Below are 25064 nucleotides of genomic sequence, written 5' to 3'. Positions count from 1 at the left end.
TTCTTCAGATTCAGTTTGTGAGGCCTGATTCCTGGTTTCCTTTATAGTCAAATTTAACAATCAAACAGTTCGTGGTAACTAACTGCAGTAAGGAGCGACCTGGCTCAATAGTAACCGAGACTGTAAAAATAGAATTTTAATAACAATATTTGCATCAAAACAATTGCATTTTTATGCGAATTTTAAATTTACAAGTTCTATCAAGTTTAGTCTTACCCATAAAAAGTTACGGGCCCAAAAAATTGTCTTATGTTAGAAAACAAAGGGGAAAAACCCCCTAAAACTAATAGAATCTTAACAAAATCACACCACCAGATTCAGCGTATCAGAGAACCCTACTGTAGAAATTTCAAGATCCTATCTACAAAAATGTGGAATTTTGTCTTTTTTGCCAGAAAACAGATCACGGATTTTTCGGATCGCGGATTTTTTTTTCCCAGGGGTGATCGTATCGACCCAGTGGTTCATAAATGTTTCGAGAGGGATCATTCTAATTGAAACTAAAAGTTCTAGTGCCCTTTTTAAGTGATTAAAAAATTGGAGGGCACCTAGGCCCCCTCCAACGGTCATTTTTCCCCAAAGTCACCGTATCAAAATTTTGCGGTAGCCATTTTGCTGAGTATAGTCGAAAATTCTAACAATTATGTCTTTGGGATGACTTAATCCCCCACAGTCTCTGAGGGAGGGGATGCAAGTTGCAAACTTTGACCATTGTTTACATATAGTAATGCCTATTGGGTAGTGTACAGACGTTTGCAGAGGGGCTTATTCACGTTGTGGGGGGAGGGTTGGTCGCAGATGGGGGTTATTAGGAAAAAATTTTCCATGGAGGAATTTATCATAAGGGAAGAAAATTTCCATAAAGGGGCCTAGGATCTTAAAAAAATTACTTAAAAAATTACAAAAAATTACATTACTTAAAAAAAAACACTGAGAAAATAAATGAAACAAAAGTTTTTTTTTAGCTGGAAGTGAGAACAGCATTAAAATTTGAAACAAACAGAAATTGTTACGTATATAAGGGGGTTTGTCTCCTTTATAATACCTCGGTCTTTTCGCTAATGTATTTTTAGTAACTTCAACACTTTTTTCTAGGCCTTTGTGATTCAGTGGTCATTCTTAAAGAATTGGGATTAAATTCAAGCTTTAGTGTAAAGAGTGATGTATTGAAGAAGTGGTGAGTCCCCCTCATATACGTGATGAAAATATACAAATATAGAAGTTTGTTACGTAAGTTAATTCGGAAGTGACGTATATAGATTACTAATAAAAACGTTCGTAAAAAAAAGTTCTTGTTGTATTTTTAAGTAACTGAAAACTGGAGGACAACAAGGCCTCCTCCCTCACCCCTTATCAAAATCGTCCGATCAAAACTATAAGAAAGCCGTTTAGCCAAAAAAAAATATGCAAGTTCATGTTAATTATTCATGTGTGGTGAGCCAAAATCAAAACATACATTAATTCAAGAAGTTGAGAAATTAAACTAAGTTTCTTTAACCACAAGTAAGGAGTGACATTAAAACTTAAAACGAAAAACTCAAAACTCTCTACGCAAAAGTTTTTTATTGTTTTGAAAAGTAGAGCTGTGCGAAAGAGTCAAATTTTAGCGTAAAGAGCGGGGCGTTGAGGAGGGGAAAACCCCTTTCATATACAGAATAATTTCCGTTCGTTTTAAGCTTTAATGTCGCTCCTTACTTGCAGTTAAAAACAAATTGTTTTTATTTTATCAAACAGTTCGTGGTAACGAACTGTAGTAAGGAGCGACCCGGCTCAATAGTAACCAAAACTCTAAAAAATGGAATTTTGATACCAATACCTACATCAAAAGAATTGCATTGTAATGCTGATTTTAAATATATAAATTTCATCAAGTTTAGTCTTACCCATCAAAAGTTACGAGCCTGAGAAAATTTGCGTTATTTTAGAAAACAGGGGGAAACGCCCCCTAGAAGTCATAGAATCTTAACGAAAATCACACCATCAGATTCAGCGTATCAGAGAACCCTACTGTAGAAGTTTCAACCTCCTATCTACAAAAATGTGGAATTTTGTATTTTTTGCCAGAAGGCAGATCACGGATGCGTGTTTATTTGTTTTTTTGTTTTGTTTTTTTTTCCCCAGGGGTGATCGTATCGACCCAGTTGTCCTGAAATGTTGCAAGAGGGCTTATTCTAACGGAAATGAAAAGTTCTAGTGCCCTTTTTCAGTGACCAAAAAAATTGGAGGGCACCTAGGCCCCCTCCCACGCTAATTATTTTACCAAAGTCAACGGATCAAAATTCTGAGATAGCCATTTTATTCAGCGTAGTCGAAAAACCTTATAACTATGTCTTTGGGGACGACTTACTCCCCCACAGTCCCCATGGGAGGGGCAACAAGTTACAAACTTTGACCAATGCTTACATATAGTAATGGTTATTGAGAAGTGTACAGGCGTTTTCAGGTGGATTTTTTTGGTTGGGGGAGGGGTTGAGAAGAGGAGGATATGCTGGGGGAACTTTCTTTGGATAATTTGTCATGGGGGAAGAAAATCTCTATGAAGGGAGCGCAGGATTTACTAGCATTATTTAAAAACACAATGAAAAAATAAATATGAAAAAGTTCTTTCAGCTGGAAGTAAGGAACAGCATTAAAACTTAAAACAAACAGAAATTATTACCCATTTGAGGGGCTCACCTCCTCCTAATACCTCGCTCTTTACGTTAAAGTAATTTTAGTAATTTCAACTATTTATTCTACGGCTTTTGTGATTCTGGGGTCATTCTTAATGAATTGGGACAAAATTTAAGCTTTAGTGTAAAGAGCGAGGATCTGACAAGGGGGTGAACCCCCTCATATATGCAATAAAAATATGAGAATACAAAAGTTCTTTACGTAAGCTAATTTATAAGTTACGTAAATCTTTTACTAATAAAAATATTCGTAAAAAATTAAAAGTTCTAGTTGCCTTTTTAATTGACCAAAAAATCGGAGGGCAACTAGGCTTCCTCCCCCGCTCTTTTTTTCTCGAAATCATTCGATCAAAATTATGCGAAAGCCATTTAGCCAAAAAAAAAAATGCAAATTTCGTTTTAATTATTCCTCTGCGGAGAGCCAAAATCAAAAAATGCATTGATTCAAAAACGTTCAGAGATTAAATAAAAAAAACAAGTTTTTTTAACTGAAAGTAAGGAGCGACATTAAAACTTAAAACGAACAGAAATTACTTCGTATATGAAAGAGGCTGCTTCCTCATCAACGTCCCACTCTTTACGCTAAAGTTTTTTACTGTTTTAAAAAGAAGAATTGAGAAACAGAGTCAACCTTTAGCGTAAAGAGCGGGGCGTTGATGAGGAAGCAGCCTCTTTCATATACGAAGTAATTTCTGTTCGTTTTAAGTTTTAATGTCGCTCCTTACTTTCAGTTAAAAAAACTTGTTTTTTTTTTATTTAATTTAATAACATCAAGACTATACACAACCATATACTATATAGATGCTATATAGATGCTTTTTATTTAGATGCTTTTTATTATGAATTTTATAGATTTGAAAGCATATATAGATGCTTTTTATTATAGATTTTATATAGATATATCATACTATATAGACGCTTTTCTTAATTTGTGGCGCTTAACATTGTTAAACTTAAAGAAAATCCATGATTAATGAATCCGAGTAAGATTTATAGCATCATTATTTTTTTCAAATTATTGAAGATATAAACAACCTATATATAGATATATTATTTGTTATATTAGATATAGACAACTTTTATTTTTAAGATAAGGTACAATTAATTTACAGTAATTAAAACAAAGTAGTGCTGATACCAGCGTTCCAAAACGCCCTGTTTTCTTGTCACTAAGATTCTCTGCTTCCCAGGTATAACTGCAATGTTCACATCAAGGAAAGATAAATGCAATTCATAAATACTATTTTTTATGTCAACAAATGTGACGACAATGTTGTTCTAACAAAAAGTAACGTGCATATTTAATCAATCAGTGGTAGGTCAGGTGTTACCATATAAAATTATAGAGATAGAATTAAATCACAACACTACTTAAGGATCTGTATTTATTTGTGAAAAATGAATCAAACTAACTATTTGTATTCATATAAAAATATTGACTTCTATGCAATTCGCGACCATTTAAAAGATGGAAAACAAAAGCTTTCGCAAAATTCTTGCAAAGCTACAGAAACTTAACTTATACCTTGACCAAACTTGAAAGACGAACCGGGTACCCTGAAGAGGTAAATACAGCCAGGGAAAAGAGCAAGGAAAAATAGCCAGGACAAAATAAACCTGAGAAAGTATAACTGTTCTTTACTGTTTTAAGTAAACAGTAAAAGAACAGACTTTTCTTTACTTGAGCCAGCTTTAACTGTCGTTATAACCCCTTGCTAGGTCTTACATTTGGTCCTCGTAAATTACTTTACTATAAATTACTTATGTAAATCACTTGTTTAGATTAATTTTTGTGCACTTCCCAATAGCCATTACTATATGCAAACATTGGTCAAAGTTTGTAACTTACAGCCCCTCCCACGGGCTTTTCGACTATGCTTAATAAAATGGCTATCTAAGAATTTTGGTCCGACGACTTTGGGAAAAAACGAGCGTGGGAGGGGGCCTAGGTCCCCTGAAATTTTTTGGTAACTTAAAAAGGGCACTAAAACTTTTCATTTCCGTTCGAATGAGCCCTCTCGCAAAATTCTAGGACCACTGGGTTGATACGATCGCCCCTGGGGAAAAAAAACTTCTGGCAAAAGATACAAAATTCCATATTTTGTTGATAGGAGCTTGAAACTTGCACAGTAGGGTCCTATCATATGCTGCATCTGATGGGGTGACTTTCGTTAAGATTCTATGACTTTTGGGGGTGTTTTCCCCTATTTCCCAAAATAAGGCAAATTTTCCTGGTAGTCTTACTTTTGATGGGTAATACTAAACTTGATGAAACTTATATATTAAAAATCAGCATTAAAATGCAATTCTTTTCATGTAACTACTGGTATCAAAATCCCGTTTTTTAAAAGTTTTGGTTACTATTGAGCCGGGAAGCTCCTTACTACAGTTCGTTACCATGAACTGTTTGATACCACGATCTGTTTGAAACACTGGTCAAAGTTTGTAACTTGCAGCCAATTTCCCCGGGGACTGTGGGGGAATAAGTAATCCCCAAAGACAAAGTTATTATTTTTTTTTACTATGCTGAACAAAATGACTATCTCAAAACTTGACCCGTTAACTTTGGAAAAAAATGAGCGCAGGAGGGGGCCTAGGTGCCGTTCAATTTTCTGGTCACTTAAAAATGGCTCTAGAACTTTTAATTTCCGTTAGAATGAGCCCTTTTTAAATATTCTAGGACCACTTGGTCGATACAATGACCCCTGAAAAAAAACAAAACAAAAAGACAAATAAGCACGCACCCGATGTGATAGCAGTAGTATTTTTAGTAGTAGTAGCACTAGTAGTGCTCACATAGTCGCTTTTTTGTTACCGTTGTTAAACATCTCATCATGCTCTGATAACCTTAATTTAAGAATTTCAGCCGTCTTGCCCCTCTTAGATTCGTCCCTTTCTAGAAGTTTTGCGTATCCAGAATATCTAGATATTCTCTCTTTTGCTCCATATAGCCATGTCTGCATATTCGAAACACCATCTTCCTAATGGCTAACACCAGAACCAGAATTAATCCTTTAATAGAATGAGACAATTTCCTTATATCTAAAAAAAAGGGCTCTTAGCTAGTAAAATTAAAAAAATTGGCAGAGATAGGTAAGCGAGTTCTGCAAACATATTCATTACATTTTAGAATATATTCTCTCTTCTGCTCCATATGGCCATGCCTGCATATTCACAACACCATGTTCCTAATGGCCGAAAACAGAGCCAGAATTACCATATTCATAAAGCGCCAAACTTTCATTATATCTAGAAAGAGGTTATTAGTTAAGAAAATTAAGGAATTAGCAGAGGTTAGTATGTAAAATAATTTTTAACTGATTTTTTTTCAGTAGAATCTCGAAATATCTTGACACTAATACTACTACTACTACTACTAACAACTCGACGCAGCACCAAGCCACCTGTGGCCAAAACAGCTACGCACGTTCCTCCTCAGTCCCAATCTATTCAAAGCCTCCCTCTTTACACCCTCCCAGGAAGTTCCTATTTTCTTTTAATATTTCTTTATGACGTCTTCCCACACCAGAGGAAAACGACCTGCTTTCCGTTTAGCCGTAGATGGTTGGCTGAAAAGGACATTATTAAAAAAAAATCCTTCAAGTGACTTAGTCTTCTCAACATTAATTTTCAAACCTATTCTAGTCCCCTGAATTCGCAAAACCTCTAAAAGTTCATTCATTTTACTAACACTTTCATCTAATATGCTTAAATCATCAGCATAATCCAAGTCCAGGAGAGTCTTTTCCTCTCCATTTGATTCCGGAGTCTCCCATTGCCTTTCTTGTGCTCTAGAAGACAAAGTCCATAAACATGATCCAAATAAAGGGGGATAGAACACAACCGTTCTTAACTCCTGATTTAATGTAAAAACAGCTGCTAACCTCATTACCTATATTAACCGCAGCAATATTATTCTCGTACATAGCACTAATCACTTTAATGTATTTGTCTGGTATACCATACAAAGATAAGAACTTTGCTACAAATTCTTTATCAACAGAATCGAACGATTGCTAATAATCTGTAAAACTGAGAACCAATGGGGTTTGACAACTGAGGCACTTCTCAACTATTCTCAACTATATACCTAAGACTGAAAATTTGTCGACATATCCTCTACCTTTTCTAAAATCGCGCTGTTCTTCTCTTAACACTTTATCTACAGCATTTTTCAGTCTAAAAAGTATCATATTACTAAGTAATTTGCTACCTACAGCAATCAGACTAATGCCTCGATAATTACGGTACTCACTATTATCACCGTTCTTATACAGTGGTTCAATTAAGGTTTTCCTAAAATCGTGAAGTACTTCCCCTTTTTCAAAAATCATATTTATAATCTTCAGTAATGTATTTCTAACCTCAGAGTCACCATGTTTAAGAAACTCATTTACCACACTATCAGCACCTGGAGCCTTATTATTTTGTAATCCCTTTAGTACTGTCCCGAATTCTTCCTCCCAAAACAAATTTGCCTTCACATCCAAGGTATCACAAACTTTTTTCATTTTCCTCTATATCTTTTCCTGTAACTATAGCTCGGCTTAGCAAATGCTCAAAATGTTCCGCTTATCTCTCTTTAACTTTTCCTTATCACTAATTGTGGCCCCCATCCTATCTTTAACTGGGTCAGGTCCAGATGGACTACTCTCTCTCAATTTATTAACATACCAGTACAATATTTTACTATTATTCCATTTAGCTGCATCTTCCAGATCATCGGCAATTTTATCCATGGCTTCCACTTCACACCTCCTTAGTTCATATTTTAACGCTTTCTCCACTTTTAACAATCTTTAATTTTAACATCAATAACAGCACTCCTATATTAAGGTTAACATGCCAGTACAATATTTTACTATTATGCCATTCAGCTGCATCTTCCAGATACTCTGCAATTTTATCCATGGCCTCCACTTCACACCTCCCTTATTCATATTTTGATGCTTTCTCCACTTTCTTTACATTCCTTTTGTTTTCGTATGATCTATCATTCAGATAATGCTAGTACAAACCCCTTCTCCACTCTATTAAACACAGAACTTTTTCCCCAGTATTTTTAGCTGCAGTCTTAACTTTCCTCCCTAAGACCCCATCAGAAACTTCATAGATTGTTTTTCTAAATCATTCCAACCATCTTCTATATTTTAAAGTTTTAAGCTCTCAAGTTCAGTATTCAAGTGTTCCAGGAAAATTTTTCTCAGATTCTTATCCTGGAGTCTACCATCATCATAACTTCCCAGGAGTTAGTTACCCTTCAAAAATTTCAGCTTTAAATTAACCCTAGACACTACTAGATGGTGATTTTTACTTTTAACATCAATAACAGCACTCCTATATACCGTAGTATATTTTATTAATCCTGCCAATCTTTGGTTTACTGTAACATAATAAGCTTTGCTGTCCTACCGTCCTGACATTGACAGTTTTGACACTGACAGTTCAGATCTGAGAATTCAAGGTCTAGCTTCTGAGACTTGTGGCACCAGTACCAGTTTTTATTATTGTGTTTTTAAAATAGTTTTTTCGTCTTTTTTTTTTATTATTCTAAGATGAGAGCACTACTTTCACCAGTATGAGAATTGAAACAAAAACTCAAATATGTAAAAGGACAGTGTTTAGCCTAGTGAATTTGCATCCACTGTGAAATGAAATACCCTGTTAAGTGAAAAATTTTTCTAGCTAAACTTTGTATTTAGTGTTCTATTTAGCTTAGATCTTTACTTTACTTAACTTTACTTTTTAATCTTAACTTTAGCGAAGGTATTATTCTTGTATGGTATACTGGATAGATACACTAAAGTAATTACTGATTAGGGGCACTCCGAAAAGCAGACGAAAAGGAGACGAAAAGCAGACTCCGAGGAGCACGGGTACTCCAAAAGGTAGATAAAGATTTACTAGATCTTTTCTAGAGAAATTGCCTACAGATTGTTTTGGGTACCCGGCTGACTGACCGTAGTTCAAACAGAAGACTGTATGGAAAGTGTGGTAAGTACTGCTTTCTAGAGCTATAATGAGAGAAAGGTAGAGATGGCCAGGGCACTTTCTACAGATGAAGATGGCAGAATGCCAAAGATTGTCCTGTTTGGTCAGCCGGATAGGACTATACAGAAAGGAGGTCGTCTGTAGTTGGGTGGGAGGATGTTGTAAAGAAAGATCTAAGGGAAATGGGAACTTCCGCCCAGAGTATAAATAGCGACGAAGACCACACTGGGTCTTCCAAATATAGTCCTGAAGCATGGGCCCTCCGAAAAACGAATTAAGATTGAGTAGGTGTTTTTCAGAGAAATTGCCTACGGATTATTCTGGTTAGCCGGCTGACTAACTGTATTTCAAACAGATGGCTGTACGAAAAGTTAGGATCAATCCCTCTTTCTAGGGCTATAATGAGAGACAGGTGGAGATGGCTTGGGCATGTTCTGCAGATGAAGGGTGACAGATTGACGAAGACTTTTCTTTTCGGCCAACCGTCTAGGACTAAACGTAAATCAGGTCGTACGTGGCTTGAGCGGGGAAAGGGAAAATGTAAAGGGAAAGCAGGTCATCCTTGTCTGGGGTAAGAGGATGTCATAAAGAAAGATTTAAAGGACATGGGAACTTCCTGGGAGTGTGTTAAAAGGGAGGCTTTGAATAGATTGGATGGAAGGAAGAAGCGTGCGTAACTTTGTTGACCTCAGGCAACTTGGTGCTGCGGTGAGCTGTTATTAGTAGTAGTAGTGGTAGTAAAACTTCGATGTACCAGGTCAGGAAATGGCTGGTCTGCTCAGCCTATGTCTGTAAATAGAAATGGAGGCCTACATACCCTTTATGTATCCCAAAAGTATTGTTCCTATGTATTGACAGGAAGTTGTTCTTGAAAACCATTATTCAGTTTCATAAATGTTGAATAGACCATGATAATTCAAAAGGTAACATTTAACATAGCAAACCAAGATGTCAACAAACCAAACAATGTAAAAGAACCTTTTCCATCGATTAGTCTAGTTCATTGTCATATATCTTTCTAAAGATTGCTTATTTTTATTTTTTACTTTAATTTCACAAAAGCCTTTAAAATTGCCTTATTTTCAGAGATAATCTAAAAATTTAGGATTAAAAATTTTCCTAAATTGATTGTGGTACAAAACAACTAGCAATTTAATGGAAGTTAATTTTCTTTAACTCGTTTTTTAAAGCCTATGTCGTGTAATATAAGACGTTTTGAATATTTACTTGACTTTTTCAGAATTATTGTTTTATTTTAATGTTTTAGAGGAAGAGTTAAATTTTGTGAGAATTTTCAGTTTCCGTCCTTTTAGATGTTATTAATTATGTAAAGTCCTTTGTGTTTCATATGAATATATATATATATATATATATATATATATATATATATATATATATATATATATATATATATATATATATATATATATATATATATATATATATGTATATATATATATATATATATATATATATATATGTATATATATATATATATATATATATATATATATATATATATATATATATATACATATATATATTCTGTCATTAAGCATCATTTGTTATTGTTATTTGGATTAATCTGCTATTTTGTATTGCTAAAAAATTTATCTTTACTTTGGTATTTCTTTGTATTTTTGGGGGGGTTTTGTTTCTTTTAATGTTCACTACTCCGCTTCTTGTAAGTGGGCAAAAATAGCTTAAACTACAACTCACATTTATTACACTTTGGGCGGGGCCAGGAGTAGATGTTCCACTGTTTGGTTGACTACTGTACGTAAAGGGTAGCTGAGTAGCAACAAATATGGCACAGCTCATCAACACTGTAAATGTAGCATAGCAGGCAACATAACTTCGCTCTCGAGGGTGAACCTATAAGAAATAACGTGTTCAATACTGCCTATTGCAATTATTCTCTTTTTTTATTTTAAGCCATTTTGTTTATTTATTATTAAGTTGTTTGTTTTATTTCAAATTATATTATCTTGTTATTTTTACTTCAAGTTATTTATTACTATTTTTTTTATTTTAATTTATTTATTTATTTTATTCATACTTTCAGCAATTGGATGCACATGGTTTGTTTATATTCAGCTCAATAGCAACCTAGACTTAATTACCTCAACCATTCCCAAAATATCAGAAATACCCCATTTTGAAAACGCGAATGTACCTAGTGTCTTTTGATTTAGTTCAATAAAAAGTAATTGCTCACAAACAAGCTCATTTTGTCGAATTACTACGCTGCATAAGTTTAACTTTCATCAAAAAGAGTTTTGTTTGAGGGGGGTGACCCTCCTCAAATGTAGGACAACCCTGGGTATATTGTTAAAACAAAAAAAAATATTTAGAAGAAATTGAAGTATAGATCGATATTAAAAGTTAAAACGAGCAGAAATTGTTCCCTATGTGAGAGGGCTGCCCCACCCTTAACTCCTTCCTCATTAAGCAAAAATTTGAATTCTTGTCAAAACCTTATAATCCCAATGACCTTATAATAACCATAACCTCATAACCTTATAATAACCATATAATCACATACTGTTCAATCACAATGGGTCGTTTACTCAGAATAAGATAGAATAATCTAAATCATTCTATCTTAGAATAATTTTATTTTTTTATATTTAACGACCCCCTATTACCCCCTCAGGATACAAATTTAGTTTAACTCGATTATTTAGTTATTCATTAATAATTTAATAAATAGAATACTTTAATTGGAATAAGAAGCTTTTCAAAAGTACAATGAAATTTCAGAGTACAGAAATAGGGGCTAAGGAGGGGACAACTACGCAGAATGATTCGTGTTTGGTTGAAGTATTAATGTAAAACTTTACTTTTATTTAGAACTAGCTGTTGGGGTGGCACTTCACGCCACCCCAACATCTAGTTGGTGGGGACACTTCGCCCAACCCCCCGAAGCCCCCACCCCCCGCGCGCGTAAGTCGTGACGCGCCATATTATTTACGCGCCATTGTAGTTGTGTCCTTGTGTCCCACCTGTGAATAGAGATGGATACATATATATGTTTTTAACTACATAAAACTTGCGAATATACAACATTCTTCGCTGTCCCATTGTCTGTGCATATAAATAGATTGTCAGGTTTACTGAGTCTTGAACATGCAACATATAATTGTCCATGGGAAAAACAATCCGTATTCAGATCTATGCCTCATAATTCTAATGATTGCCCTTGAGCTTTGTTGATGGTGATTGCTAATCGAACATTCCCTGTGTCCCCGTCGTCATTTATATATCCCCCTGTGCCCCCCGGAGTCCCCGTTGCAGTTGTGTCCCTGTGTGCCGGTCGTCATTTATATGTCCCGGTCGTCATTTGTGTCCCGGTGTCCCAGTCTGTAATTTCTCTTTGAGTGTTCCGGTCATCATTTATATTCCCGGTGTCCCGGTGTTCCGGTCGTCATTTGTGTCCCGGTGTCCCCGTCTGTAATTTCATCAGTTGACAAACATGACGTCAGTCGACAAACAATTTCATGACGACATACAGCTCAATCCTTATAATGACGTCAGTCGACACACAAACATGACGTCACTCGACAGACACACACACACACCGACAACTTATTTTTATATATATAGATATAGATAAAACCTTTCCTTTTCATTTAGAGTCGGAGTTTCTGCTACATGACGAATAGACTATGTTGTAGACCCAGGCCTTTAATTGTTCACGATGAATGTTTAAATATAGAAGAAGAAGATGGGTGAAGAAAAACTCGGTTCAAGAAAATAGAAAAATGTTGTGTAAAAAATTAATTGACTTTGACGTAATTTGACATTGAAAATAGTCGTAATTCCCAATTTATGAGCATATTTTTATACTTTTTTCTCGTGTAGTGAAACCGATACCAAGTTAGCTAAATTTTAGAGATTCGGGGAAAATTCTTTGCGTTATGATCTATGGAGTTATAAGAAAAGCATAGGCGGGAAGAAAGCTTAAGGTTTAGTGGAGATTTTGACTTTCTGCGACGAAAGGTTGTTTTTACATGTAGTATTGACCTTTGTCAAATATGTAAGTGCTCTAGTCTAGAGAGTTTATTTGATCAAATCTCCTGGCTTTGTTTAGCCCCGGCTCAAAAAACCGAATGTCGTAAACCAGTGTGGTGGGTTTATAGTAGTGGGTAAGTAGTGGGTACATAAACTGAATATCTTAAATTACTGTAGTGGATTTATAATATTAGAAATATATTAACGTCGAAAAACAATAATTCAATAATGCAAGGACCTCTTAAGTTACCTGGATGAGATTCATAATAGTATGAGCTAGGTACCGAGTTTACTGTATTAGTTATTTGAGTAGTTTGTATTGGGTTCGCTTTTTGATTTTGTCTCTGATAGATTTTCTTTATCAGGATACAGGTTGCTTAATAGCTCTTGTAAAGCAAGGCAGTCAGGAGGTAATTTGATGGTTTTTGCGATCGGGTGAAAATACCTATTCAGAATTTCTTGTATGAATGTGGGAGTACGGTGCTTTCAGTATGTTCACTTACTTCAACTTTTTATTGAATATAACATTTGGCACATTCAGCTGCATCTGTTAAATATTCTGTGTTAGGTTATCTACGTTCAACTGTTGAGTATTGTTTTTTCTTTCTTGAAATTCGTTGGGTTTATTCCATTTTTAATCGTTTTGCAATAGTTGCTCTATCTATGTTAATATAATATGTTTAAGTTGTTAATGTTCTCATTGTTTATGACGAGTTTCCTACATTACGCAGATTGTTTGTGTTTTGCTAACTTTAATTTTCTGATCAGTATTTGTTTTCTTCGGTGAAGTTGACTAGAATCAATTTGTATTTCTTAAAGAATAAATTTCTTTAAGTGATTCCTGGCTTCCTCACATCACAAAGATTCAGCCAAGACTGAAAAAAAAGGTACCTGGATTCATCGTAATATTTGCTATTCTGTTTCTAATCTTGTATTTCTTTTGGTTTTATTTGATTAGTGGGATTATTTTGATTGGCTACTAGTTTTATTTCATTTTTATTAAATCCTCTTGAGTTTGTTTTTAGTACATTAAAATCTTGTCGTAAATGATATTGATTTCATGGCTGGTGAAAGACTATTGAAACCTTTATGAGTTATTCATTTAATTTCTGCTGACCTCTAAATAGTTTTCCTGTTTCTGTTTTATTGTGTCGGTTTTGGGTTTTCAGTAAAGTGCTTGTTTTTCATCATCAGTAGAATTTCTGAATTCTACTGATGATGATAACTGTATATATGTTCGAAATCTATGGACTTTTATACCTGTTTTTTCACTGTCTAAATAAATCTTTTTATTTAAGATCTTTTTATTTTAATCTTTTTATTTTATTTTATTTTTTTTTTTTCATTTGATTTTTTTTTCTTCATGGAACGACAGTGTGGTCTAAGAAAAGAATATTTAACTTAAGGTACTATGTAAAAAATCCATCTGAACGATTAATTACTCTTGTCTCCTTACTTTTTATGTTTTTATAATTTTCGTATCCTTAAACTTCAATAATGTCCTTTAAAGTATTTCTGACGTGGGGGGGGGGGCAGAAATGAAGAAATGACCTTAATGTCTAGATTTTCTTAGGGATTGAGGCAAGGTTTTATCCAGAAAAAAAAATGTGTGTCCGACTTGTAAAAACTATTAGTTCTCTAGGGTGTTTTCTATAAGTTGTGGCTTGTGAGGTGTTTCAAGGAGGCGAAATTGAATGTTTACGTCTACTTTTGTATTACTAGCATTGTTTGTAATAAGTATTCTTCTTAATTTAAATTCTCTTATGTGTTTTCTTTAAAGTGTGGCTTTTGAGGTGTTTCAAGCAGGTCAAACTGGCTACTTGGGTCTACTTCTGTATTACTAACTGTTTGTAATAAGTATTATTCTTAATTTAAATTCTCCAGGGTGTATTTGATTAGGTGTTTCAAGCAGGCCAAAGTAGCTATTTAAGTCTACTTCTGTATTACTAGCATTGTTTGTAATAAGTTAGTTAGTTAATTATTAGTTAATCACGCTAGGTTTTGGTAAAGGACAAAAGACAGCGGAACGCCCTACAGATATGCAGGGTAACTCCAAAAGAGGAATGGACCAAGGGGGGACCTTGTCCCTGGGGGTTCATAATAGAAAATGGGTCACCCTCGCCCGGGGCCATAATTACAGGTGGAGGAGGAAGAAGGCCCCTCAAATGTACAGCCAACATGGCCCAACGGCGAGTCCTAACGTCCTAAAAGTTACAAACCTTGTCACAGTAATGGGTTAAATTATATGGTGATGCTGAACACCATAGTGGGAGGCTCTTCTATAGGAGGACAACTGCGACAGGGCGTATGATCCAGATCTACGGACAACGGCCTCTGCAAAGGGCTGCCTAGACCCTTTCAGGGTACCTGCAAGACTGGGGACCTTGCGGTCTACTTTTACCACTTGAGGAGAGGTGCCCATCAAGGAAACTATAGCCTAGTAAACGACACAGCATTCGCAAGGGATTCTGAAAATTGGATATTTCTTCTGGGTTTGGTTTGTTTTATGTGTATTTTGGGGGTAAAACACCTTCTCCTAGCTAATCTATTTACTGTGGGTTGCCTCCCGTAGTAGCATAATATTTGTGGGCATGAATCTAGCAGTTCGTGGTAACGAACTATAGTAAGGAGCGACCCGGCTCAATAGTAACCAAACTCTAAAAAATGGAATTTTCATACCAATGGTTACATCAAAAGAATCACATTTTAATGCTAATTCTAAATATATAAGTTTCATCAAAAGTTTCATCAAAACCCATCAAAAGTTACGAGCATGAGAAAACACCGCCTAAAAGTCGTTGAATCTTAACGAAAACCACACCATCAGATTCAGAGTATCAGAGAACCCTCCTGTACAAGTTTCAAGCTCCTATCTATAAAAATGCGGAATTTTGTATTTTTTGCCAGAAGATAAATCACGGATTCGTGTTTATTTGTTTTCTTTTTCTTTTCCCAGGGGTGATCGTATAAACCCAGTGGTCCTAAAATTTTGCCAGAAGGCTCATTCGAATGGAAATGAGAAGTTCTAGTGCCCTTTTAAGTGACCAAAAAAATTGGAGGGTACCTAGGCCCCCTCCCACGCTTGTTTTTTCCCAAAGTCGTCAGATCAAAATTCTGAGATAGCCATTTTATTCAACATATCTAAAAACTTTATAACTATGTCTTTGGGGACGAGTTACTCCCCCACAGTCCCCGTGGGAGGGGCTGCAAGTTTCAAATTTTGACCAGTGTTTGCATATAGCAATGGTTATTGGGAAGTGTACAGACGTTTCCAGGGGGATTTTTTGGTTGGAAGGGGGGGTTGAGAAGAGGGAGTTATGTTGGGGAAATCTTTACATGGAGAAATTTGTCATGGGGGAAATGATGCGCCCCATAAAGGAGGTGCAGCATTTTCTAGCATTATTTTAAAAAAAAAGTGAAAAAATAAGTATGAAAAAAATTTTTCAACTAGAAGTAAGGAGTAGCATTAAAACTTAAAACCAACAGAAATATTACGCATATAAGGGGTTCCTCCCAATACCTCACTCTTTACGCTACAGTATTTTTAGTAATTTCAACTATTTATTCTACGGCTTTTGTGATTCGGGGGACAAAATTTAAGCTTTAGTGTAAAGAGCGAGGTATTGACGAGTGGGCGAACCCTCTCATATATGTAATAAAAACATACGAATATAGAAGTTTGCTACGTAAGCTAATTCGTAAGTTACGTATATCTTTTACTAATGAAAACGTTCGTAAAAAACTAAAAGTTCTAGTTGCCTTCTTAAGTACCCAAAAATTGGAAGGCAACTGGACCTCCTCCCCTTCTTTTTTTCTCAAAATCATTCGATCAAAATTATGGGAAAGCCATTTAGCCAAATTAACAAATATGCAAATTTCGCTTTAATTCTTCATCTGCGGAGAGCCGAAATCAAAACATGGATTAACTAAAAAACGTTCAGAAATTAAATAAAAAACAAGTTTTTTTTACTGAAAATAAGGAGCGACATTAAAACTTAAAACGAACAGAAATTACCCCGTATATGAAAGGGGCTGTTCCCTCTTCAACGCCCTGCTCTTTACCCTGAAGTTTTTACTGTTTTAAAAAGGAGAGTTGAGAGAAAGAGTCAAACTTTAGCGCAAAGAGCAAGGCGTTGAAGAGGGAACAGCCCCTTTCATATACGGGGTAATTTCTGTTCGTTTTAAGTTTTAATGTCGCTCCTTACTTTCAGTTAAAAAAAAACTTGTTTTTTTATTTATATATAATGAGTCGGAGATAATAGGCTTGGGAATATCTATGCGGAATTTTGACTCTTGTTGATAGAAGAGCGTCGCTAAGTGCTGAAAACCATGTTGTGACCAAGATGGGCACCGTCCTGCACTGATAACTAGGATCATTGCTTTTCCTGAGGCCAAAATAATTTCAATGATCTAAAGGACATGAAAATTGGAATTTGCACTTGGCGATGCTATCAACAAGAGTTGAAACCCTGCAGAGACCGTCTCAAGCTCTATTACGTGCTGAAAACCATGCTGTGACCAAAATGGGCTTAGGATTACACAAACATCCATCCTTCATACTGGAGGTCCCAGGGACTTCTTGCTGTCTGGTTCTAAGCCAGCTTAATCGCTTTGGAGTAGATTTAAGAAGATGTGTGATCCCCATCCCGCACTAGTATCCGCGATCATTTATTTTCCTGAGGTCAAAATTATTTCAATGATTTAATGAACTTGAAAATTGGAACTCGGAATGTTACGTCGTATCGATATTTTGACTGACGAATTCAGACGTTTTGAACTGGACTTATGAGGAGTTTCAGAAACTCATATCCTAGGGGTAGGAAGCATGAAATTAGGTGACATGAAATGTGTTTACTAAGACAGGAAGGATGGGGTACATAGGCAGGGAGTAAGGCTCATGATGAGTAAGGAAGCTGCTAAGTCTTGTTTAGACTGGGACGATATTAATAATACAAATTGCTCATAGACACAGAGGCAGAGAGTAAGGCTCATGATGAATAAGGAAGCTGCTAAGTCTTGTTTAGACTGGGACGATATTAATAATACAAATTGCTCATAGACACAGAGGCAGGGAGTAAGGCTCATGATGAATAAGGAAGCTGCTAAGTCTTGTTTAGACTGGGACGATATTAAAAATACAAATTGCTCATTTTATGACTAAAAAGTTCAGGGTATCAGTTATAGTAGTAATTGCCCCTGTTCAACCCATTGACGGAGATACTAGTGACTCAGATGAATTTTACTTACAGTTACAGGGGCAAATAGACAAGGTACCATGTAGAAATATTATGTTTTTACTAGGAGATTTTAACGCCCAGGCTGGTAGAAATAGGAATAAATGGTATCCTAGCCTAGGTAAATTTGGTGTAGGAAAAGAAAACAGTAATGGCTACAGACTTTTGCAATTTTGTAGGTAGGCCTATAACAACCTAGTTATAACCAATACGGTGTTTCGTCATAAAATTGCCCATAAGATAACATGGTATTCACGTGATGGTAAGACAGCAAACATTATTGATTATGTTACTGTAAACCGAAGACTAGCAGGATCAATACAAGATACTAGGGTATATAGGAGTGCTGTCATTGATGTTAAAAGTAAAGATCACCATCTAGTAGTGTCTATGGTTAATTAAAGTTGAAATTTCGGAAGGGTAACTACCTCCCAAGAAGTTATGATGTTGGTACACTCCAGGATGAAAATGTTAGAGAAATTTTCCAGGAACAGTTGAATACTAAACTTGAGAGTTTAAAATTTGACAGTGTGGAAGATGGACGGAATAATTTAAAAAATCAATTTGTGAAGTTGTTGATGGTGTCTTAGGGAAAAAAGTTAAGACTGCAGCTAGGAATAATAGTGAGAAAGCTTTATGTATAATAGAGAGTAGAAGATGTTTGTACAAGAACTATCTAAGTGATAGATCATATGAAGATAAAGGAATGTAAATAAAGTGTAGGATAAAAAGGATAAAGGTCCTCCAGAGCCATTGCTGGTCCATGGGGTGACGAATCGACGTTTCAGTTGCCGGGTGTTTTTTACAGGGACAAGTAGCAATCTTGTCGTAAGTGGATAGTAAGTAGCAAGAAAATGGAGAAAGCATTAAATATTAACTAAGGAGATGTGAAGTGTAGGCCATAGATAAAATTGCTGAGCATCTGGAAGATGCGGCTTGACGGCATACTAGTAAAATATTACACTTGCATGTTAAAAAATTGAGATGCAGTAGTCAATTCGGACTAGTCCCAGTGAAAGATAGGAATGGGACCACAATTAGTGATAAGGAAAGAGTTAAAGAGAGATGGGCGAAATATTTTAAGAATGTGCTAAACCGAGACACAATTGCAAGAAAAGATGTAGATAAAAATTAATAAATTTTTAATGCCTTGGTGCTGATAGTGTGAAAAATGAGTTTCTTAAATATGATGGCTCTGAGGTTAGAAATAAGTTTTGTATTATATCAGGAGTTAAGCATATCAGGAGGTTGTGTTCTATTCCCCTTTATATGGATTATTTTGATGGACTTTGTCTTAGGGAGCACAGGAAAGGCAATGCGAGACCACGAATCAAATGAAGAGGAAAAAATCTCCTGGACTTAGATTATTCTGATGATTCAAGCATATTAGGTGAAAGTGTGAGCAAAATGAATGAATTTTTAAAGGTTTTGTGAGTTGAGGGTGCTAGAATAGGTTTGATAATTATTTTTATGCAGACTTAGTCACTAAGACTAGGAATAAGTGAAGACGATAAAGTGACTTTAGGTAATGAAAAGGTTGATCAAGTGGGCAGCTTCACTTACCTTTGTAGTATTATTAGTAAAGCCGGTAGTAGCAGTGAAGATGTTAAAAGTAGAATTGCCAAGGCTCAGGGTGTTTTTTTCACAGTTAAAAAAAAGTTTGGAAGGACAGGAAGATAAGTCTGCAAACCAAGATTAGATTGTTGGAAGCTGCAATGATGACAATGGTCAAATATGGCTTAGAAGCATAGGTGCTCCGAAAAGCGGATGAAACTTTACTAGATACTTTCCAGAAAAAGTGCCCACGGATTGTTCTGGGTACCACAGTTAAAAAAGATTTGGAAGGACAGGAAGATAAGTCTACAAACCAAGATTAGAATATTGGAAGCTGCAATGATGACAATTGTCAAATATGGCTTAGAAGCATAGGTGCTCCGAAAAGCGGATGAAACTTTACTAGATACTTTCCAGAAAAATTGCCCACGGATTGTTCTGGGTACCCAGATAACGAAAAATGTAGCTCAATCCTGCTTTTTAGGGCTATAATTAAAGAAAGGTTGAGATGGCTAGGTCACGCTCTGCAGATGAAGGATGATAGATTGCCGAAGATTGTCCTTATTGGTCAAACTTTTAGGGCTAAACGGAAAGCAGGTCGTCCTCGTCAGGGATGGAAGGATATCATAAATAAAGATTGAAAGGATAGGGAAATTCCTGTAAGTGTGTAAAGAACAAAGGACCAGATTGGGCTGAAGGAGGAGCGTGTGTAGCTATGTTGGCCTCAGGCGGCTTGGTGCTGTGCTGAAATTAAATGAATAATTCATAATGATTTCGATAATCTTTTACCAGCCATGAAATCCAGAACTTTTATTAAAGGATTTTAATTTACTAAAAAAAACTCAAGAGAATTTAATAAAAAATAAAATAAAATTAGGAGTCATTCAAAACAAATCCACTCCCTAAAGAAATACAATATTAGCAGCACAATAGCAAATATTGCAATGAATCCATGTACCTTTTTGTGTCCGACTTTGTGTCCGATTCGTAAAATCGTAACCAAAATGCATATAAATAGATTTTAGATGCATTTTAAAAGTTTTTCAACCCTTTCCCCCCTCTCAAACAAAATCTTGCATGTCCCCTTGGCGTGGAACTTGATTTCGCAAATGTTGCTCAAGAGTAATTCCCTTACTCCTTTCACAATTTGTAGATACGCGTATGAGCAGGATCAAATATTTTACAATAGAACCGTTTTTTAATATGTCACGCATTACAACTTTATTAAAAGTGTCTTTAAATAAAGTTCGACACCTCCCTTATAAATCTTTCTTTATTTCACCTCAATAGTGCTAACCTTCTCAGACAATCCGGATCCTTGGATTCCGAATTGTATACCCTCCTTGTCATACCCTCCTTGGATCAAGCATACCCTAAGTGTATATTATTAAAAGTATATATAAACAATTGAAAACTTGTTTAACCTAGAGCCCTTGGTTCAGGGCCTTGTGATCTGAATAGTAAAGATATTTTGATTTAATGGTCTTTTCATAAATTTAATTGGATGCCTTTGATCCAACGGAGAGAATTTTTTTGGTAATATATGCAGCCTCAAATATATTCAGACTCCACGCATAAATTTAAATTGTATAAATTTATAAATTTTTTGTCTAAAAAATTCAACTTACAAGAAGTAACTTCCTATTTCTGGCTGAGCAAATACCACGTTTTAAAAATAATTCAATAAATTTGTCTTAGAAAGCTTTCCGCGTTTAATCACAGCTTGAACTTCGAATCTCTAATTTATATTTAACTTTTTAATAGACAAGGATTATGACAGTCTTATGTTTTTTTCTTTTGCTAGTCATGTGTAAAAGTTCATTTTTATGTATGAAAAGTTATGCTTAACTTAGCTTGACCACTCGATACAGTGAATTAGGCACATAATGGATAATTATGTATGTGAAAGGCAACCTCCCCCAGAAAAAAAGGATCCAATGATGGACGTTCATTTTTTGTTAATAACTTTTAAATTAAGAGGATATTACTCACTTGGCACGGATGGTCCCGAAATGAATGCGAATGATCAAGGATAAGGGTGACGATAAACATGGTCAAACCCCAGCCAAGAGATGCAAACATCCTTTGTTTTCCATATTGGTCGGCATTTTCTTTTCCGAGAAGATTCAAAACTGCACTATCTGCCAGTGTCAAACTTGGGCAGCAGAAAAACTCCCCAATTAGAACCAGTAAAAGGAAAAGCATAAACACTTTGCTTACATTATCTTTCGTAAATATCGTATATGAAAAGGTGGGGGAAACATAGTTTTTATGATCTTTCGGGTCGTAATTTATTGCAAAATCAACAGAGTAAGGAGACTTTCCGATGACATGATTTGGTTTTGGTTGAGCAAACGGATCTTCACGTTTTATTCGAACAAAGCGGTGCATACCAAGCTCTACGTCCATACTCCTCTGATCTATAAAATACAGATAGTATTATTATATATTCAATAAAAATGATACATAAAAAATTTAGCAGAATATTTTTTTTAATTTATTTTCTTTTGTTCTTATAGATTCCATTTGGCTTCTGAGTACCAAAAGACTTCCCACCGAAAAAGACAATGACTCAGAACCAGTAAGATACACAGGATTTGGGCTTATGTTAAGGGAGGGGAAAGCACACACATGAACACTAGTTTTTATATCGATATACAGGTTTCTGTTGATGCATTTTAGTGATGGTAAAAATAATAATTTATTGCAAACCTGCTTACAAATAAAAAAAAATGGAGCACTAAATAAAAGAAATAAACTCAAATAATATCTAAAAACACGACAAAAAGGAAATATTACAGCTATCAAGTTAGAAAATATTACAAGTGTCTAAGATAATACCTAGATACTTGAGTTTTGGTCCAGGAAAAGACCGATCTTGCTTAATTTTAACATACTAGGAGTGAATGGGGTGAATTTGTAAGCGACAAGGAGGACTCAATTAAAAAATGCTTGCTTTTTGAGCGCTTGATTAAAATATTAATAATGGCATGTAGCTCAATGATACAATTGGCGGGAGAGGGAGAAAAAATTGCTCTTTCCTTCCCTCCTAGACTTTGAAAAACATGCTTTTCAGTATTTTCATTGAAAATAATGTTTGGAATTTTAATCATAAAATTTAAAAAAAATGTAAAAACTACCCCTCCTACATTTAAAAAAATAAATTTTTGACCTCAGTATTTTCTCGCATTGACACCAATGTCTCCATATACTCCTCAATCAAAAAAAAAATATTTTTCTCTTCAACCAGAAAAATTATAAACTTTAAAGAGTAAAATTAGAAGTCTTTGGTGGCTACCAAATATAATACTACTGCTGCTAACAACTCACCGCAGCACCAAGCCGCCTGGGCCAACACAGTTCTGCACCCTCCTCTTCCATCCCAATCCATTCAGAGCATCCCTCTTTACACCCTCCCAGGAAGGTTCCATTTCCACTACATCTTCCTTTATGATATCCTCTAATTCCAAGTCTGGACTCTCTGCTTTCCCTCTAGCCCTAGACGGTTGGCCGAAAAGGGCGATCTTCGGCAATCTGTCATCCTTCATCCACAGAACACGCCCTAGCCATCTCAACATTTCTCTCATTGTAGCCCTATAAAGCAGGATTGAACCACACTTTTCGTACAGCGTGCTGTTTGAAAAACAGTTAGTCAGCCGGGTAACTAGAATAATCCGTAGGGGAATCACTCTGGAAAATATCTAGCAAATCTTTATTCGTTTTTCGGAGAGCCCATGTTTAAATAAGATATTTGACCACCGTCATCACTGTAGCTTTCAGTATTCTAATCTTGGTTTGAAGAATTATCTTCCTATTCTTCCAGACTTTTTCAGCTGCGAAAAAACCACTTAGCCTTGGCTATTCTACTTTTAACATCTTTTTTGCTCCCACCGTCTTTACTAATAATACTACCAAAGTAGGTGAAGCTGCCCGTCTGGTCAATGTTTTCATCACCCAAAGTTAGATTTTTATTCCTATACTGATTGACCTAGTCTTCTCAGACTTAATTTTCAAACCTATTCTAGCACCCAGAGCTCGCCAAAATCTAGAGTTCATCCGCTTTGCTCACACTTTCATCTAAGATGCTCCAATCATTCAGTATAATCTAAGTTCCAGGAAAGTGTTTCCTCCCTATTTGATCCCCTGTTCTCCCATTAACTTTCTTGTGCTCCAAACGTTTTCGTTGTCTTCTATGTCTTTTGTTGCAACTCTATCTCTGTTTAGAAAATTATTAAAATTCTCTGCTTATATCTGTTTTCCTATTTCCTTTTCACTAATTATGGCCCATTCCAATCTTTAACCGGAACAAGTCTTGATTTACTACTCCCTTTCAGTTTCTTAATATGTTCATACAATGTATTACTATTATGCCGTCTAGCTGCATCTTCCAGATCCAGAGTTCATATTTGAATGTTTTTTCCACTTTCTTTACAATTCTCTTGTTTTCATATGATCTATCACTAAGATATTTCTTGTACAAACCCCCTCTCCTCTCAATTAAACATAAAGCTTTTTCACTAGTATTCCTAGCTGTGTTCTTAACTTTCTTCCCTAAGACACAATTAACAACTTCACAAATTACATATGAGTTATAACCACAACTTAATAACCACATATAAGTTGTCTTATAATGGAAATTAGGCATCCCGACCAGGCTCCGCCATATTCAACCAGAAAAGTCTTTTCTGGAGACAATTTTCCTCCCTTCCATCACGGAAAATTCCCTTGAAGAATATTTCCTGGGAAAATTCCAACGCGTAAGATTAACCCCGAATATTCCCGCAGGGAGAATTTCCTCCTGGAATAGAAGCGCATAAATAAAGTTTTATACTAATTCAAATTTAAATGGCCAGAAATTACTATTGAATGATAAATCAAACCAAAATGTATAGGAATCTTGATCATTAATCACATAAAAAAAAAAATATAATTCATACTTATATAAGTAAACAAATAAATCCTAAAACAAGCAGGAATTCAATTGAATACTTAAGTAAAAATTGAAGGAACTCAAAAATTATTAAAAGCAGGAGTTTGGCCACTCTTGTTATTTTTCATCGATTTTTCCAAAATTGAACGCCACTTTGCAAATCAAATATAAATTTTCGATAAGACATAGATGGCACAATAACCTCTATAAGTTTTAAAGGTGGGGGGGATGTGAACGGCAGCTAAGCTTTTGTTTGCAATTTGACATAGTGTTTTGGCTATAATTTTGACTAGAGCATTCATTTGAACTCCTACTCGTTTTAGAATTTCATCTGTTCATCTATACCAGTGTTCATGATCTTTCTGTTTCATGTGATTATTTCTTTTACTTTCTGGTCGTTGTGAATTTATTTATTTTGTAATAGTAATTTCTGTTCGTTTTAAATCTGAATTATTAATTGGACTTTATGCTCTCCCTGTGTTTTAATGTATCTCTTTACTTTTCTTTGACAAATTTTCTTTCCGAAAGTTTTTCAAAAAAATTTTTGGATCAATTGACTGACAAAACTTAGCATAAGAGTTTTGTCACTTTGTTCAATTAGTTTTATTGGTAGACTGTTCGACATTAAATGATGGATTTTATTAGTGTTGATTACTGTCTACACGACCA

General features: G+C 35.2%; 1 protein-coding gene across 3 annotated transcripts in view; it reads right to left on the bottom strand.

Moving 5' to 3' along the window:
- Positions 1–25064, bottom strand: part of LOC136031468 (major facilitator superfamily domain-containing protein 6-like) — a 151264-nt gene that overhangs the window by 58475 nt on the left and 67725 nt on the right. For all 3 annotated transcript variants that reach the window (XM_065711092.1, XM_065711090.1, XM_065711091.1), the window contains exons 3-4: positions 21458–21885; positions 10383–10538 (exon numbers count right to left, since the gene is read on the bottom strand). In XM_065711092.1, coding sequence (XP_065567164.1) covers positions 10383–10538; positions 21458–21885 — 584 coding nt within the window. The remainder of the gene's footprint in view (positions 1–10382; positions 10539–21457; positions 21886–25064) is intronic.

Source organism: Artemia franciscana, chromosome 9 (genome assembly GCF_032884065.1).
Source record: "Artemia franciscana chromosome 9, ASM3288406v1, whole genome shotgun sequence".
NCBI classification, from domain to species: Eukaryota; Metazoa; Arthropoda; class Branchiopoda; order Anostraca; family Artemiidae; genus Artemia; species Artemia franciscana.
Note: the sequence above shows the minus strand (reverse complement) of the source record. Positions and strands in the feature narration are given on the sequence as shown.